The 18,574-nt window shown below is 42.3% G+C and overlaps 1 protein-coding gene across 1 annotated transcript; it reads right to left on the bottom strand.

Annotated features, from left to right (window-relative positions):
• Positions 1–384: 384 nt before the first annotated feature.
• LOC139374759 (uncharacterized) lies at positions 385–15,883 on the bottom strand. Its single transcript, XM_071115889.1, has 8 exons — positions 15,401–15,883; positions 14,853–14,977; positions 14,517–14,690; positions 8,445–8,606; positions 7,950–8,061; positions 7,514–7,638; positions 1,874–1,985; positions 385–1,661 (listed from the first exon to the last, which is right to left on the bottom strand). The coding sequence occupies exons 1-8, from the start codon at positions 15,657–15,659 to the stop codon at positions 772–774; spliced, it is 1,959 nt and encodes a 652-aa protein (XP_070971990.1). The 5' UTR covers positions 15,660–15,883; the 3' UTR covers positions 385–771.
• Between the last annotated feature and the right edge of the window lie 2,691 nt (positions 15,884–18,574).

Here is an 18,574-nt window from a genome sequence, read left to right as displayed (position 1 = left end):
ACGTACACCTGGCGGGCCGGGCGCACCTGTGGCGGGCCGGGCACATGTCAGCGTGCATGCACCCGGCCCGCCACTGGAGTCGCTAGTGCGCGATGGGACAAGAACGTCCCTGCCGGCCAAACCCTCCCCTAACATGGACGACGCTGGGCCAATTGTGCGCCGCCCCATGGGTCTCCCGGTCGCGAACGGCTGCGACAGAGCCTGGACTTGAACCAGGATCTCTAGTGGCACACTGCGCCATAACCAGGATCTCTTAGACCACTGCGCCACTCAGGAGACCTATTTTTAAGTTTTGATTCAAGAATTAAGTATAATGTTTTGTTTCGACTGTAATAAGTCAAACTCAGTCCCTGCAAAGACAAACAAAAAACTAGTCAGTTAGTACAGTCAATTTTGTATTTAATTTAAACAAAATGGTCAAAGAGTCAACTGTGAACTACATTACTTTTATTGCACAAAACGATAAATGAAAACATTCATTTTAGAATACTTTGGAAAAGGTTCAACATTACATTACACACAGCTTCAAGACATCACGTCAAGTAAACATTAATTAAGGCACTGTCATTATCTTACTATAAAACAGTATCAACCTAAAGGGACAAAGCATTTTTACAGACACCATCACACCAACCATCACCATAATCATCTACTCTGCCTCATCATCCTCAGTTCACCTCATCCACTTTCCTATACATCCAAATCCAACAGAATTCATTACAATCTAACTAGTTCTACATTATACACGCACTGTGTGTATTTTCTGTATTTTCAGTGCGTACAGGCAAACGGCCTCTCTCTCGTGTGGACCTTCTGGTGCCTCTTCAGGTGGTGCTGGTGGGAGAACCTCTTATCACACTGGGGGCAGCTGTATGGTTTCTCCCCTGTGTGGACTCTCTGGTGCCTCTTCAGCTTGGAGGAGTGGGAGAAACTGGCCCGACACAGGTGGCAGCTGAACGGTTTCTTCCCTGTGTGCATCATCTGGTGGATCTCCACCTGTTGGGGGAAACTGAAGGCTTTCCCACAGAACGAACACAGGAAGCGTTTCTCTTTGCCACAAGATCTGTTGATAGCGTTACTACTACTGTCATTTGTCAATAGGCTTGTGTAGCCATTTAGTGTTGAGGCACTGGCATTGTCTGAGGTTTGGTTTAACATAAGGAGAGTGTGAGGAGGTTTAAGGCCAGGGAGTGTCTGTGTTGTCGCAGGGTCCATGTTCCAATTGATAGATCCTATAGAAGGCAGGCTGAAGGCAGCATCTGTTAGGGGGTTAACCTGAGGTGCCATCAGTCTCTCTGAATCACAACTATAGGAGCAGGACGGAGCATCGCTAGCCGAGTCTGTGTCTGTTCTCTCCAGCTGCATACGAACACTTCCCCGCAGACCAAATCTAAGTCTCGCCCTCGTCTCAGCCAGTCTGTTGTCATGGAGACTGAGTTTGGATGTTGTTTTGTGTTCAACTGTCTGTTTCTGGTAGTGGTCAACAATGTTGTTCCCCAGCCCAGAGTTGAGGACGCTGTCCCATCCGCTGACCTCCACTATGTCACCTCTGGTCCTTGCCTGCACAGTGATGTTGTCCACTGGGCCTTTGGCTGCACCAGTCTGGGTCTGGGAATCCAAGATGGCTCCCCAGTCTCCTCTGTTAGCCTCCAGCCAACCACCTGCAGGAAGAGTTTAGAAAAGTACTTTACAAACATGGCAGAGAATTCGACATATTACCTGCTGAAATGAATACATTATGTTTGTGTGTTTTTTTTGTATGTAAACACAAGTTGTTTCATTTTATGAATGAAGAAAAAAGTATAGCCAGGCGCATCACTATTCCCATTGAAAATATATTATTGTATGTAGGCCATATGTATTTCTCCCTTACTTTGCTCCCCCATCTTTAGTCCACTCAGCAGATTAATGCTTTCTGGTCCGTCTTCTACTGTCTCCTCTTTTACCAGCAGCAGATCAAGCTTCCCATCCTCCATGTCTACTGACTGTAAGAGATACAGAGTGAGAGGATGTTGGATCAAGAAATCTGATATGAGCACCCTGCTATGGAGCATCTTCTGATTGGGCAATGAAGGATTGCTATGAGTATTATTAGTTGATTTGATCATTCAAAGACATGTTCCCACACTTAAAAAATCAATCAAGACCTTTGAATCAAATTTTATTGGTTGAGTACACATATTTTGCAGATGTTATCGCAGGTGCAGTGAAATGCTTATGTTTCTAGCTCCAACAATACCTAACAATACACACAAGAAAAAAATAATAATAATTAAGAAGGATCAGAACGTGTTATGTCAGAATCCGGAAAACAGTGTGATGGTTTGGGGATGTTTTGCCGCCTCAGGACCTGGACGACTTGCCTTAATAGAAAGGAACCATGAATTCTGCTCTGTATCAGAGAATTCTACAGGAGAATGTCAGGCTATCCGTCTGTGAGCTGAAGCTGAAGAACAGCTGGGTCATGCAGCAAGACAGTGATCCAAAACACACAATCAAGCCTTGATGAAAATGTTTAAAAAGCAACAAATATGAAGTTTTGGAATGGCCTAGTCAAAGTCCAGACCTAATCCCAATTGAGATGTTGTGGTCGGACTTGAAACGAGCAGTACATGTTTGAAAACCCACAAATGTTGCTGAGTAAAAGCAGTTCTGCATGCAAGAGTGGGCAAAAATTCCTCCACAGCGACATGAGATACTGATCAACAACTACAGGAACAATTTGCTTGCAGTCATTGCAGCTAAAGGTGGCACAACCAGTTATTGAGTGTAAGGGGGCAATTACTTTTTCACACAGTGGAATTGGGTGTTGTATAACTTTGTTCATTAAATAAAATATATATTATGGGGGGTTATTTGTAAACTCAGGTTCCCTTTATCTAATATTAGTTTTGGTTGAAGATTTGATGACATTAAATATCAAACATATGTGGAAATAGAAAATCCAAAAAGGGGCACATACTTTTTCACGGCACAAAAATATGTAAAACATTTTTTTTATTTTTATGAAAACAGATTAAAATATATATATATATATATATATATATATATATATATATATATATATCAGAACGAGCCTATCAGAATGTCCCTTGTTTCATGAGCTGTTATAAAAGTTCCCAGAAAATGCTCCATACACACAAAATGTTTATTTCTCTAAAATGTGCAGTTTTGTCACACAACGTCCAACCGGCCTCACAAATGCAGACCATATGTAACCACGCCAGCCCAGGACCTCCACATCCGGCTTCTTCACCTGCCGGATCATCTGAGCCACACAGACAGCTGATGAGAGCAAACTGGGGGTTTGCACAACCGAAGAATTTCTGCACAAACTGTCAGAAACCACCTTGTCGCCCTCAACAGGGTCTTGACCTGCCTGCAGTTTGTCGTTGTAACCGACTTCAGTGGGCAAATGCTCACCTTGGATGGCCACTGGCCCGCTTGGGAAGTGTGCTCTTCACAAATTAATTCCAGTTTCAACTGTACCGGGCAGATGGCAGACAGTGTGTATGGCGTCTTGTCTGCAAACGGTTTGCTGACGTCAACGTTGTGGAGTTATGGTATGGGCAGGCATAAGCTATAGATAACGAACACAATTGCATTTTATTGATGGCAATTTGAATGCACAAAGATACCGTGACGAGATCCTGAGTCCCATTGTTGTGCCATTCATCCGCCACCATCACATCATGTTTCAACATGATAATGCATAGCCCCATGTCACAAGGATCTGTACACGATTCCTGGAAGCTGAACATTTCCCACTTCTTCCATGGCCTGCATACTCACCAGACACCATTGAGCATGTTTGGGATGCTCTGGATTGATGTGTAAGACCGTGTGTTACAGTTCCCGCCAATATCCAGAAACTTTGCACAGCCATTGAAGAGGAGTGGGACAACATTCCACAGGCCACAATCAACAGCCTGATCAACTCTATACGAAGGAGATGTGTCGTACTGCATGAGGCAAATGGTGGTTCTCATCCACGCGCGTACCTTTTTTTAAAAGGTATCTGTGACCAACATATCCCCGAGCTGACAAGGTACAAATCTGTCGTTCTGCCCCTGAACAGGCAGTTAACCCACTGTTCCTAGGCCGTCATTGAAAATAAGAATTTGTTCTTAACTGACTTGCCTAGTTAAATAAAGGTAAAATTAAAATTAAAAAAGAACAGCCTCAATTCGTCTGGGCATGGACTCTACAGGGTTTCGAAAGCGTTCCACAGGGATGCTGGCCCATGTTGACTCCAAGGCTTCCCACAGTTGTGTCAAGTTGGCTGGGTGTAATTTGGGTGGTGGACCATTCTTCATACACACAGGAAAATGTTGAGCGTGAAAAACCCAGCAGCATTGCAGTTCTTGATACACACAAACCTGTGTGCCTGGCACCTACTACCATACCCCTTTCAAAGGCACTCAAATATTTTGTCTTGCCCAGTCACCCTCCAAATGGCACACATACAGTATCCATGTCTCATTTTTCTCAAGGCTTAAAAATCATTCTTTAACCTGTCTCCTCCCCTTCATCTACACAGATTGAAGAGGATTTAATAAGTGACATCAATAAGGGATCATATAATTCACCTGGTTAGTCTATTTAATGGAAATAGCCATGTAAATGGGAGTGGGTTGTGACATTTAGATGTCTCTAAGCTTCCCTGTAGTCTAAGAAGTCACTAGTGTTGCCCTCCGAGTGTCCTTTTCCTAAGTGAGTCTCGTCTGAATTCCATGTCAGAGAAACGTCACCCTCCACTTTCACAGTCGCCTCATCTACGACCAGACCCTCCCCTTTCTTTCCCCTTCAGAGTATACACTACTACTGTACCAGTTCCAGTCCCCTCTCAATGGATTAGACTACAGTGCCTTCAGAAAGTATTCATACTCCTTGACTTATTCCACATGTTGTTGTGTTACTACCTGAATTCAAAATGTATAAAAAATAAATGCTTACCCATCCACACGCAATACCCCATAATGACAAAGTGAAAACATGTTTTTATTTTATTTATTTTATTGAAAATAAAGTACAGAAATGTCTTATTTACAAAAGTATTCACACCCGAGACAATACTTTGTAGAAACACTTTTGGCAGCGATTAAACCTGTGAATCTTTCTGGGTAAGTCTCCAAGAGCTTTCTAAACCTGCATGTAAACTGTATCAAGCTCGGTCAAATTGTTTGTTAATCAATGCTAGATAACCATTTTCAAGTCTTGCCATAGATTCTCAAGTAGATGTAGGTCAAAACTGTAACTCGGCCACTCAGGAAAATTCACTGTCTTCTTGGTAAGGAACTCTAGTGTAGATTTGGCCTTGTGTTTTAGGTTACTGTCCTGCAAAGGTGAATTCATCTCCCAGTGTCTGGTGGAAAGCAGACTGAACCAGGTTTTATGCTAGGATTTTTTATCCTAAAAACACTGCAATCCTTAACGATTACAAGCATACCCATAACATGATGCAGCCACCACTATGCTTGAAAATGTGGAGAGTTGTACTCAGTAATGTCTTGTATTGTTTTTAATCCAAACATAACACTTTATATTCTGGACAAAAAGTTAATTGCGTTGCTACATTTCTTACAGTATTACTTTAGTGTATTGATACACCATCCAAAGTGATATTCAATGTCTGCTTTTTTTTACCCATCTACCAACAAGGGCCCTTCTTTACGAGGCATTGGAAAACCTCCCTGGTCTTTGTGGTCGAAATTCATCGCTCACATGCGGGACCCTTACAGATAATTGTTTGTGTGGGGTTTTCATTCATAAATCATGTTAAACACAATTGTTGCACACAGAGTGAGTCCATGCAACTTATTATGTGACTTGTTAAGCTCATTTTTACTCCTGAACGTGTTTAGGGCTTGAATACTTATTGACTACTTTTAATTTTTTTGAAAACATTTCTAAAAACATTATTCCACTTTGACATTATGGGGCATTGTGTGTAGACCAGTGACAAAAAAAATACATTTTAAATTCAGTCAGGAACACAACAAAATTAGGAAAAAGTCAAGAGGTGTGAATACTTTCTGAAGGCACTGTATATGCCTGACATATTACTGTCTGGATACAATATAGACTATTCAGGAATATTCAACACATCTGTTACTCTCGTAATTCCAAATGCATCTGTGTAACACTCACCACTGCATAAAAATGTTGGCTGGTCCTCATTAACGTCCCTTTTTTGTTTACAAAGCTTTACTACACAAGTTTCCAACTTACCTAACTTTGTTGGTTAACTCAAGGTTCCTCGGGTCTCCACCAAACTAGGTAAATCCACTTTTAGTTATAAATGCACCTCATTGCTGGAACCAACTACATAATACATTACAATTGGATGTTCTGGTGCCATTCGTGCAATTCTTATTGAGGAATGTAACTGTTTATCTTGGATATTTGTGTTGTGCTATTTCTTTGTTTTACATTGTCCTATTCATTGTATATGCAGAGCTCCCTTGTGAAAGAGACCCTGGTCTCATTGTTAACTCCCTGTTTAAATAAAAGTCAAATCAATAATATATTTTCTGCTGACAATAATGACCATTCATGTTTGTCTTTAATGCAGGGTTTAATCTAAACTGCAGACGCTATTAAGTGGAATGGTTACGTTCTATGTTATAGAGTGGAATGTTTTTTCTGCAGGTGTATCCTGAGGTAGCTCCTTTCTGAGAACCTCCTCCTGCAGTGCGAACAACCTCTCTCCAGTGTGGACCTTCAGCTGGTTCTAGCAGGATAATCTTTTCTCACTCTGGGGTCAGCTGTATTGTTTCTCCCCTGTGTGGACCCTCTGGTGTCTCTTCAGGTTGCCAGCATGGGCAAAGCGCATGTTACACTGGGTACAGCTGAAGGGTTTCTCCCCTGTGTGGACTCTTTGGTGCCTATTCAGGCTGGACGATTGGGAGAAAGTGGCCCGGCACAGGTGGCAGCCGTATGGTTTCTCCCCCGTGTGCATCCTCTGGTGGATCTCCACCTGTTGGGGGAAATTGAAGGCTTTCCCACAGAACGAACACGTGAACCGCTTCTCTGTGGCGCTGCCACCTTTACTGATTCTGTCATTTGTCAATGGTCTTGTGTAGCCATTTAGTGTTGATGAACTGGCATTGTCTGAGGTTTGGTTTAACATAAGGAGATTGTGAGGAGGACGAAGGCCAGGGAGGGTCTGTGATGTCACAGGGTCAATGTTCCAGTTGATAGATCCTATAGAAGGCAAGCTGAAGGCAGCATCTGTTAGGGGGGTAACCTGAGGCGCCATCAGTCTCTCTGAATCACAACTATAGGAGCAGGACGGAGCATCACTAGCCGAGTCTGTGTGTGTTCTCTCCCGCGGCATACCGACACCTCCCCGTCCCCGCAGACCAAAGCTATGCCTCGCCCTGGTCGTAGCCAGTCTGTTGTCATGGAGACTATGTTCAGATGTTGTTTTGGATTCGACTGTCTGTTTCTGGTTGTGGTTAACAGTGTTGTTCCCCGGCCCAGAGTTGAGGACGCTGTCCCATCCACTGACCTCCACTATGTCACCTCTGGTCCTGGCCTGCTCAGTGATGTTATCCACTGGGCCCTTGGCACCCGTCTGGGTCTGGTAATCCAAGATGGTTGCCCAGTCTTCTCTGTTAGCCTCCAGCCAACTAACTGCAGGAAGAGGTTAGAAAAAAAACGTTAAAAACATTTTTGAGTCAAGTTCAGACATTATAATGTCTGTTTTTCTATGCAAACATAAGTTCTATTGATTTCCTTTGATGTATTGAATGAAGAAAAAAAAATAGGCACATCACTTCAATGTGCTGTATGTATTACTATTCCCATTGAAGATCTATTACTGTATGGAGGCTATATGTATTACTATTCCCATTGAAGATCTATTACTGTATGGAGGCTATATGTATTACTATTCCCATTGAAGATCTATTACTGTATGGAGGCTATATGTATTTCTACCTTACCTTGCTCCCCCATCTTTAATCCAGTCAGCAGGTCAATGCTCTCTGGTCCGTCTTCTATTGTCTCCTCTTTGACCAGCAGCAGATCAGGCTTCCCATCCTCCATGTCTACTGACTGTAAGAGATACAGAGTGAAAGGATGTTGGATCAAGAAATCTGATATGAGCACCCTGCTATGCAGCATCTTCTGATTGAACAATGAGGGATTGCTATGAGTACTATGCAAACATGTTAGTTGATTTGATCACTTCATACTATTTAATGGTTTGATAATTCAAAGGCATGGTCCCACACAAAATGAATCAAGACCTGGGCCTGTATCCACAAAGAGTATTAGAGTTGAAGTGCTGATCGAAGATCAGGTCCCCATATGTCTGCATAGTCATTCATTATTATCTAAAAGGAAAACTGATCCTAAATCAGCACTCCTACTCTGAGGCTTTGTGGATATAGACCATGATCTAATACCATACAGACAGTAGTTTACAGTGGGTTCACCTCAGTGAGACTGTGTGTGGTCCTGTGCTGCTCAGCTGGTTCCTCTGTGGATTCAGGAGGAGGTGTAGTCTGGTTGTCCTCCATGAACATGGTCCCCTCCGGTTTCCCTAAACCCTCCTCACACCCCTCCTCCTTCACCAGCAGCACCTCTAGACCCTCCTCCTGGAAGAGACAGGTGATACAGATTACAAAGACATACACTCCATCAGGTACGTACACACAGATAATAAACACACTTTCAACATGGAGTGTTTACCCATCTCCACTACGTTTGAGGCCTATACTGTAGTTACAGAATTACTGTTGTTGTTAAGCCCATCATGGTGGACATAAATATGTTGTTGGTAAATAATTCAAAAGTCGTCATCAGCCAAACCCAGCTAAACTATACTAAACAAAAATAAACGCAACACGCAACATTTTCAAAGATTTCACAGAGCTACAGTTCATTTAAGGAAATCAATCAATTAAAATAAATTCATTAGGCCCTAATCTATGGATTTCAAATGACTGGACAGGGGTGCACCCACTTGGCAGCCAGGCCCATCCAATCATAATGAGTTTTTTCCCCACAAAAGGGCTTTATTACAGACAGAAACACTCCTGGGCTGACGTGGTCTATAGTTGTAAGGCCAATTGGACATACTACCAAGTTCTCTATAACGAAGTTGGAGTCGGTTTATGGTAAAGAAATTAACATTAGATTCTCTAGCAACAGCTATGGTGGACATTCCTGCAGTCAGCATGCCAATTGCACGCTCCCTCAAAACTTGAGACATCTGTGGCATTGTGTTGTGACAAAACAGCACATTTTATAGTGGCCTTTTATTGTCCCCAGCACAAGGTGCACCTGTGTAATGACCATGCTGTTTATTCACCTTCTTGATATGCCACACCGTTCAGGTGGATGGATTATCTTGGCAAATGAGAAATGTTCACTAACAGGGATGTAAACAAATTTGTGCATATGGAAAACATCTGGGATTTTTTTTGAGCTCATGAAACATGGGACCAACACTTTACACTATATTTTTGTTCAGTGTGTTTTGACTTGTACAGTAGGTGTTTATGAGTGTGTGGGTTTGTGTAGGTATATTTAGTAAGTCTATAATGGTTATAAAGCACTGTTGTGTGTATGCAGAACAGGGTGAGATCAGATGTGATGTGAACTAAAGAAAGTCTTAATGAAAGTCTTAAAAACAAAAAGGGACTTTTTGTTCTATTAAACATAAACAAGTTTTAAAGCTGCGATATGTAACTTTTTGGGCAACCTGACCAAATACCCATAGAAATGTGAGTTATAGGTCTGTCTATAAGTCTAAAAAGTGGTAGATCTGTTCTATGTGTGGTAGATCTGTTCCATGCTTCCCCTTCTTAAGTTTAATTTTTGTGTCATTTACTTTCGGTTTTGTACACCAGCTTTTTACAGCTGAAAACAGCTGTAAAACATATTTCACAGCAGTTTAGATGGTACAATGATTCTCTACACAATGACTGCTTGTTTTACAAACTGAAAATAGGCTTTTAAAATAGAATTTTAGCAACCAGGAAATGGCAGTGATTTCTGCATATTGCATCTTTAAAATACACCATATGAAAACCACATACAAAAATCTGCATGAACTTGATCAACTGCATTAACTTTATTTTTAAAAGTGTTTTAGAAAAAAATGTTAAGCAGTTGAACAGAAGTAATGAAAATAGGCATTTGGGAACATCATATAGCTTACACAGTACAAACACAATAGGTAACATTAGGCTTATATATAAAGTGCCTGCTGAAAGTCTCCACACCTCTTGCACAGTGTGTACACACAGTATTAAATTGAACGTTTTCCCTAGCGATCTACACAAGCTACTTCACATTTTCAAAGTGAATGAAAGATTATAGACCATAGTGTGACAGCGTTATGTTATGGGTATGCTTGTCACGGCCAGGGACTTTGTCAGGATCAAAATAAATATGAAAGGAGCAAAGCCCAGCTAAAAAGTTAAAGGAAATCTCCCCTCAGTCTTCTAAAAACGCTGGGATAGTGTTTTATTTTTCAGCATTACAATTACACACATGTAATGCCAAGGACACACCAGAATAGCTTTCCAAGAGGTGTTGAGTATTTTAGTAGTCCAGTCTTGAAAATCAGAGACAAGGTTTGCATATTGCTCACCATCAATGATTTCCAACCAAATTTACTGAGCTAGAGCAATTTTGACAAAAACAATGGATATATGTTGCCCTAAGAGTTGTGCAAAGTTGGTAGAATCTTATTCAAAATTATTCACAGCTGTACTGGCTGCCAAAAGTGCTTCTGCCAAGTATTAACTCTGGTTAGTGAAGACATAGGCAATCAAGACATGGTTGTTTTACATTTTTTGATCTATAATAAAATGATTTTCACTTTGAAAATGTGGAGTAGGTTGTGTAGATAGGTAGGAAAGAAACTAATTTAATCCCTTTTTAGATTTAATTTGAAGGCAGCAAAATGTGAAGACTGTGCAAGGGGTGTGTAGACTTTCATTAGAGACTGCATATCTCACAATGTCTGGATGCAATATTCCACCCAGGAATATTCAACATGCATAAGATGAGACATGACGGTCTTAAGGAGCTAGCTTTGAAGGGAACTAGCTAGCTATTTTGCTGATATTTATCTGACAAGTTTCTAAGGCCCCGATTTAAGCGTGCGTAAATGGAACGTAATTCACTTTTTATGTGCTTTTCTCTCTATTCGTATTCTGACCTTGAACTTAAGCATTTGAATAGCATACTATTCCCCCACTATTTGTTTGAGGTTGAACTAGAATAAATGAAGGTGTGGCGGAGCGGTGTCCAGACACGCCGTATTCTAAACTTGACTTAATTAATTCCCATCAAAATTCCAACACCTTTACGCGCGAGGAAACCATGCACAAGGTCGAGCCAACCTGCCATATTCCAAGTGGAAAAAGGATCTACTTTATTTTTACTGATCGAAATCACAGTATTCTCCCTGCACTGTGATTTATCAATTGATATGTAAAGTGCTATGTAAATTAGTCATCCGTTTGGAAAAGGGGATTGTAAATACACATGGCAATTGTTTTAGATTATTTTTCCCTTAGGATCCCTGGAGGCAAATGTGAAACCAGCCATATGGAAGCAAACTGAAAATTATATCAACATGACATGTATTGCGGCCCCTTTTCCACAGTGAAATAAGATGTAAATAGCTCTGCCGTTATTCCGAATTTTAATTGTGTGCCCTCATAATTTGCGTGGATGAAATTTGGAGACCCAAACTATAGGCTTCTGTGGGGCTGAACCTGCCGAGTTGATGTACTTTAGAATGTTTTGATTATATGCCCGGGCTTTTCTACATTTTATTTTACAATTTTTATCATGTTAAATATTAGCCAATATCGAGAGCCAACGTCAGTAATACCCACATACATTTATTTTGCATCATTCCATTCTGTTTACCTTTCTTTCCTTAGACCTGTCACACACTTGTTGTATTCGGCGCATGTGACAAATCAATGTTGATTTGATTTGTAAATTGTTCCTGAGGGTCGCTAGCATTAGTGGCTCATAACAGCCTAACGTGGTGCAATAATTTGGGACATGTAGCCTAATTGAATCATTATGGAACTCAGGCCCCACGTAGCAGTTTAAACTTGGAGCATGGTTCACGATGACTGGACTGTTGTCATACAGCTCCACAATTAGTAAGACATTTGGGTACATTTATAGGATTACTGTTCAATCCCTATTGTACACTTTTTTCCCCACCTTCCAATATTGTATAGATTGAACCTGAATACGACAACTGTCAGGATGAATCGAACCACCATTTTTTTATTTAGCAATATATTTTGTGCGTAAAGGCTCTGGGTAAGTGTGTCTGCTAAATGACATGTAAAGATGAATGTGCTGAAAACACCATTGAATGAAAACTCCACGAGAAAATTTGTTTGGGCAGCAAGTGGGAAGGTTTTCAGCAGTTGAATTAAATTTATTCAGAGCGTGCAAGGTAGCCACGCCTGCAGAGAGCATTATGCGACTGAATAAGGTAAGTCTGAATACCAAATACTGAGAAGTGCGTAGGAAAGGCATACATTCCTAAGTCGGGATCAGGCCCAAAGTGTACCCTGTTTCTGGTGCATGTACAGTTGAAGTCTGAAGTTTACATACACCTTATCCAAATACATTTAAACTCAGTTTTTCACAATTCCTGCCATTTAATCCTAGTAAAAAGGAGGTCAGTTAGGATCACCACTTTATTTTAAGAATGTGAAATGTCAGAATAATAGTAGAGGGAATTATTTTATTTCTTTCATCACATTCCCAGTGGGTCAGAAGTTTACATACACTCAATTAGTATTTGGTAGCATTGCCTTTAAATTGTTTAACCTGGGTCAAACGTTTCAGGTAGCCTTCCACAAGCTTCCATCAATAAGTTGGGTGATTTTTGGGCCATTCCTCCTGACAGAGCTGGTGTAACTGAGTCAGGTTTGTAGGCCTCCTTGCTCGCACACACTTTCAGTTCTGCCCACAAATGTTCTATAGGTTTGAGGTCAGGGCTTTGTGATGGCCACTTCAATACCTTAACTCTGTTGTCCTTAAGCCATTTTGCCACAACTTTGGAAGTATGCTTGGGGTCATTGTCCATTTGGAAGACCCATTTGCGATCAAGCATTAACTTCCTGACTGATGTCTTGAGATGTTGCTTCAATATATCCACAATTTTCCATCCTCATGATGCCATCTATTTTGTGAAGTGCACCAGTCCCTCCTGCAGCAAAGCACCCCCACAAAATGATGCTGCCACGTGGAAATGGCCTCAACTGTCTTCTTGGTCAGCAGTTGTACAACATAACATTCTAAAACTAGAGTTTTATCTTGTCTCATGTCGGCTGTTGTATCTGAATTTGGCTTAACTCTCGTTATTCCAAATGCATCTGTGGATCTTTTCTGCTAACAACAATACAAAAACAATCTTTGTCTTTAATGCAGGGTTTTGTTCTATAAGCTATCCAGTGGAATGGTTCATTTCTATGTTATAGAGTGGAATGGTTTTTCTGCTGGTGTATCCTGAGGTATCTCCTCTCTGAGAACCTCTTCCCGCAGTGCGTACAGGCGAACGGCCTCTCTCCTGTGTGGACCTTCAGGTGCATTTTCAGATGGTCCTGGCGGGAGAACCTCTTCTCACACTGGGGGCAGCTGTAGGGTTTCACCCCTGTGTGGACCCTCTGGTGCCTCTTCAGGTCACGAGCCTGAGCAAAGCGCATATGACACTGGGTACAGCTGAAGGGTTTTCCCCCTGTGTGGACCCTCTGGTGGATCTCCACCTTCTGTGGGCAGCTGAAGCTTTTGTTACAGAACATGCAGAAGAACCATTTATCTTTACTACCACCTGATGTGGCTCCCCCTCCCTGAGACTGGGCTCTAGCCCTGTCGTTTGAATTCAATAAAAGGACGCGGCCGTGTGAATCGGAAGGTGCCATTGATGTGGACATTGGGTCAAGATCCCTGAACACGTGCAAAGGGGAGTGGGTCGCAACATTTACATTTGTCTCTATGCTTTCCCTGTAGTCTAAAAAGTCACTGGTGTTGCCCTGAGAGTGTCCTTCCCCTACGTGAGTCTCGTCTGCATCCCATGTCAGAGGAGCGTCGCTCTCCACTTTCACAGTCACCTCATCTACGACTATAACCTCCCCTTTCTTATCTAGGGACCCTTCAGCGTATAGACTACTACTGTACCGGTTCCAGTCCCCTTTAGACAGATCAGTTTGTGTCTCTAAACCCAAGGGCATGTTGCCAGGGTCCATCTCTGTAGTGTAAGAGCAAGACGGCTCATCACCGACAGTGTCTAACGCGTCACCATAGCCATCCCCACCGGAATGAACCATCCTCTGGCTCTGGTGAAATACCGGTAAATACTCTGAGCCAGGAGCAGGAGGACAGACCAGTCTTCCCAGCACTAGTCTCTCTGGGTCTGATCTGGGGTCTGATCCTGTGTGTAAGAGCCTGTGTGTTACAGTTAAAGTCTTGGTGTCTGTCTCTGACTTGAGGACGGAGTCGGGCCTTCCACTGACCTCCGTGACGCTACGTCGGGTCCTTGGCTGGGGCGCAGAGGTGGTGGGGTCCTCCATGGCTTCATAGGGCGCTCCAGCCACTCCAGTCTGGATGTCTCCGCTTTGCCTCAGGCCCTCCTCTCCTTCAGACCTGTGCTGCTTGACCCCAAGACCTGCAGCCTCTGCATCTGCAGACTGACACAAGCATTGGATAACAATGTTGTAGGGAAGTCTCACAAGCTCCCCTACGGCAGATCAATTAGGATTTAAGCAAATTAATAGCGGAGCGGAGCCTTTCTGAAATAAACTGGTCACATTTGATGTACTGTAATTTTAATGTAACACTATTACACTAACCTCTATCACGATAACATGCTGGGTTGACTCGCCATTCCCCTCATCAACAGTATCTGGTTGGTCATCTCTCCATGTATTGTGTCCCACTGGCTTCACAAAGCTCCTATTGCCTCCAGTGAGCTGTCCTTCACCCGAGAGAGTAATTGGGGTAAAAGAGGTGTTTATGTTAGCTACCGTGAATGCTCAAAGCTATACTGTACACTATTGACAGTTGGAAAAAAGTATAGAATTGACAAGGATGTAAGGTAACAATTTGCATAACTTCTTGATATACTATTTACAGACTGATTGATTATGTTCCGGGCATCGCATTGTTTTTACTGAGTAAATAATAGGACATGCAGTAAATCAAGAACATGGTTAGAATATGATAGTGTCATTATGCAATATAGGTAAGTAATTAGGGGAATTATTGAATATTATCCAAAAACTGACCATGACCCAATTCTGGGTAACACATCAGAACACATGTGCAGAAGGGGCGACAGGCACTTAGCTATATATGAACAGCCACAGGCCGCTCAGCCTCGGCCTTCTGCTAAATGTACCTCTTGCCATTCCTCTGTATCGGTCGAGGATCTTGACACTACTGGGACGACTGGTGAGGACGCGCTCCCGTGCCATCTTCAGTTCGAATAGCTGTAGTTTCCTTCGCAATGCCCTGTTTTCTTTCTGGCTTTGAGAAATTTCCAAACGAAACACTGCATAGTCGTCGTCTACGAGTTTACAGATGTCTGCCACGGCTGCATTCGCTAGCACCTCCATAATGGAGGCTATTTGAGTGTGAAAAACCATACAGTTAGCCATTGTTAGCAACTAGCTAGCGCTACCTGGATAACATCTATCAAACATGCCCTGTCTTCAACGCGAATTAAACACTACCTTGTAAGTATGTGATGCTGTGCAGTTAAATGAGTCATAGTTTGAGTTCCAGGGTTTTAATAAACGTCTAAATAACAACGCGAACGTGGTAATTGTTCTAGGTCACTTTTCATTTCCGTTAACACTGAAGAGAAAGGATGTTATTGGGTGGAGTCATAGCTCATAGGTTGTGGTTAAATAAAAAAAACTGTATATGCGCTGTTTTTTTTAAATACGGTACTATCAGTCAGTATTTTTTAAATCTGAGAGCAGACTTGTTCAGAAATAAATGTGTTAGCAAGAACAGAGTAGAATCGAATACAATGCAATTCCATCTACATCACCTCAGTAAGGTAAATGGTCAACGGTCTTAGCTTTAGATTACCCCAAAATTGCTACACAATCTAATATGACCCTTTTGGTGCCACTTATTGTAAATAAGAATAGACTGGTTCTAAACACTTCTATATGAATGTGGATGCTACCATGATTACGGATAATCCTGAATGAACCGTTAATAACTTGATTACACACAGGTGGATTGTATTTATCATCATTAGTCATTTAGGTCAACATTGGATCATTCAGAGATCCTCACTGAACTTCTGGAGAGAGTTTGCGGCACTGAAAGTAAAGGGGCTGAATAATTTAGCATGCCCAATTTTTAAGTTTTTGATTTGTTAAAAAAGTTTGAAATATCCAATAAATGTCGTTCCACTTCATGATTGTGTCCCACTTGTTGTTGATTCTTCACAAAAAAATACAGTTTTATATCTTTATGTTTGAAGCCTGAAATGTGGCAAAAGGTCGCAAAGTTCAAGGGGGCCGAATACTTTCGCAAGGCACTGTATATGCAATGCAGGACAAGCTAGTTTACCTAGTAATATCATCAACCATGTGTAGTTAACTAGTGATTATGTTAAGATTTGTTTTTTATAAGTTTAATGCTAGCTAGCAACTAACCTTGGCTCCTTGCAGCCACAGGTCCTTTTGATGCTGCACTCGCGTAACAGGTGGTCAAGCTTGCCACGCAGTCTCCTCGTAGATTTCAATGTAATCGGCCATAAGCGGCGTCCAATTACCAATTGTTATGAAAACATGCCGATTAATCGGTCGACCTCTACTGCAGTGGAGCAGGTTGAGAGCTTCAAGTTCCTTGGAATCCACATCACCAACAAACTAACATGGTCCAAGCACACCAAGACAGTTGTGAAGAGGGCACGACGAAACCTATTCCCCCTCAGGAGACTGAAAATATTTGGCATGGGTCCTCAGATCCTCAAACGGTTCCTCAGCTGCACCATTGAGAGCATTAACTGATTGCATCATTGCCTGGAATGGCAACTGCTCAGCCTCCGACCGCAAGGCACTACAGAGGGTAGTGCAAATGGCCCAGTACATCCAGGACCTCTATACCAGGCAGACTCCAGCCACCCACAGATGAAGCAATCTCAATCGCATTCCACACTGCCTTCCACCTGAACAAAAGGATCCCCTATGTAAGAATGCTGTTCATTGACTATATCTTAGCGTTCAACACCATAGCACCCACAAAGCTCATCACTAAGCTAAGGACCATGGGACTAAACACCTCCCTCTGCAACTGGATCCTGGACTTCCTGACAGGCCGCCCCCGGGTGGTAAGGGTAGGCAACAACACATCTGCCACGCTGATCCTCAACATGGGGGCCCCACAGGGGTTTGTGCTTAGTCCCCTCCTGTACTCCCTGTTCACCCATAACTGCGTCGCCAAGCACGACTCCAACACCCTTGTTAAGTTTGCTGACGACACAACAGTAGGCCTGATCACCGACAAGAATGAGACCGCTGTAGGTAGGAGGTCATATACCTGGCATAGTGCACAGTCACTTTACCCCCACCTACATGTACAAATTACCTTGACTAACCTGTACCCCCGCACATTGACACGGTACCGTTACCCCCCATATATAGCCTCAGTAGCCTTTTCTTAGCTCTATTTCTTGAACTGCATTGTTGGTTAAGGGTTTTATGTAAGTATTTAAAGGAAAGGTTGTTGTATTTGGTGCATGTGACAAATAAAATTTGATTCAATTTGAACAGGTCTCGTAGGCATTCCTGCAGTCAGCATGCCACTTGCACGCTCCTTAAAAAATATAAACTTGAGACATCTGTGGCATTGTGTTGTGACAAAACTGCACATTTTAGAGTGGCTTTTTATTGCCACCAGCACAAGGTTTACCTGTGTAATGATCATGCTGTTTAATCAGCTTCTTGATATGCCACACCTGTCAGGTGGATGGATTATTGCCAAAGGAGAAATGCTCACTAATAGGGATGTAAACAAATTTGTGCACAAAATTTGTGAGAAATACACTTTTTGTGCATATGGAACATTTCTGGGATATTTTATTTCAGCTCATGAAGCCAACACCTTACATGTTGCGGAGACGTGTTCTGACTCCTGTGACAATGCTGGAGGAAACAGGTACAAAAGTATCTATATACACAGTAAAACTAGTCCTATATTGACATAACCTGAAAGGCTGCTCAGCAAGGAAGAAGCCACTGCTCCAAAACCTCTATAACAAAGTCAGACTACGGTTTGCAACCGCACACGGGGACAAAGATTGTACTTTTTGGAGAAATGTCCTCTGGTCTGATGAAACAAATATAGAACTGTTTGGCCATAATGACCATCCTTATGTTTGGAGGAAAAATGGGGAGGCTTGCAAGCCAAAGAACACCAACCCAACAGTGAAGCACGGGGGTGGCAGCATCATGTTGTGGGGGTGCTTTGCTACCGTAGGAATTGGTGCACTTCACAATATAGATGGCGTCATGAGGAAGGACAATTATGTGGATATATTGAAGCAACATCT

This window comes from Oncorhynchus clarkii, chromosome 19 (assembly GCF_045791955.1).
Source record: "Oncorhynchus clarkii lewisi isolate Uvic-CL-2024 chromosome 19, UVic_Ocla_1.0, whole genome shotgun sequence".
Taxonomy (NCBI): domain Eukaryota; kingdom Metazoa; phylum Chordata; class Actinopteri; order Salmoniformes; family Salmonidae; genus Oncorhynchus; species Oncorhynchus clarkii.
Note: the sequence above shows the minus strand (reverse complement) of the source record. Positions and strands in the feature narration are given on the sequence as shown.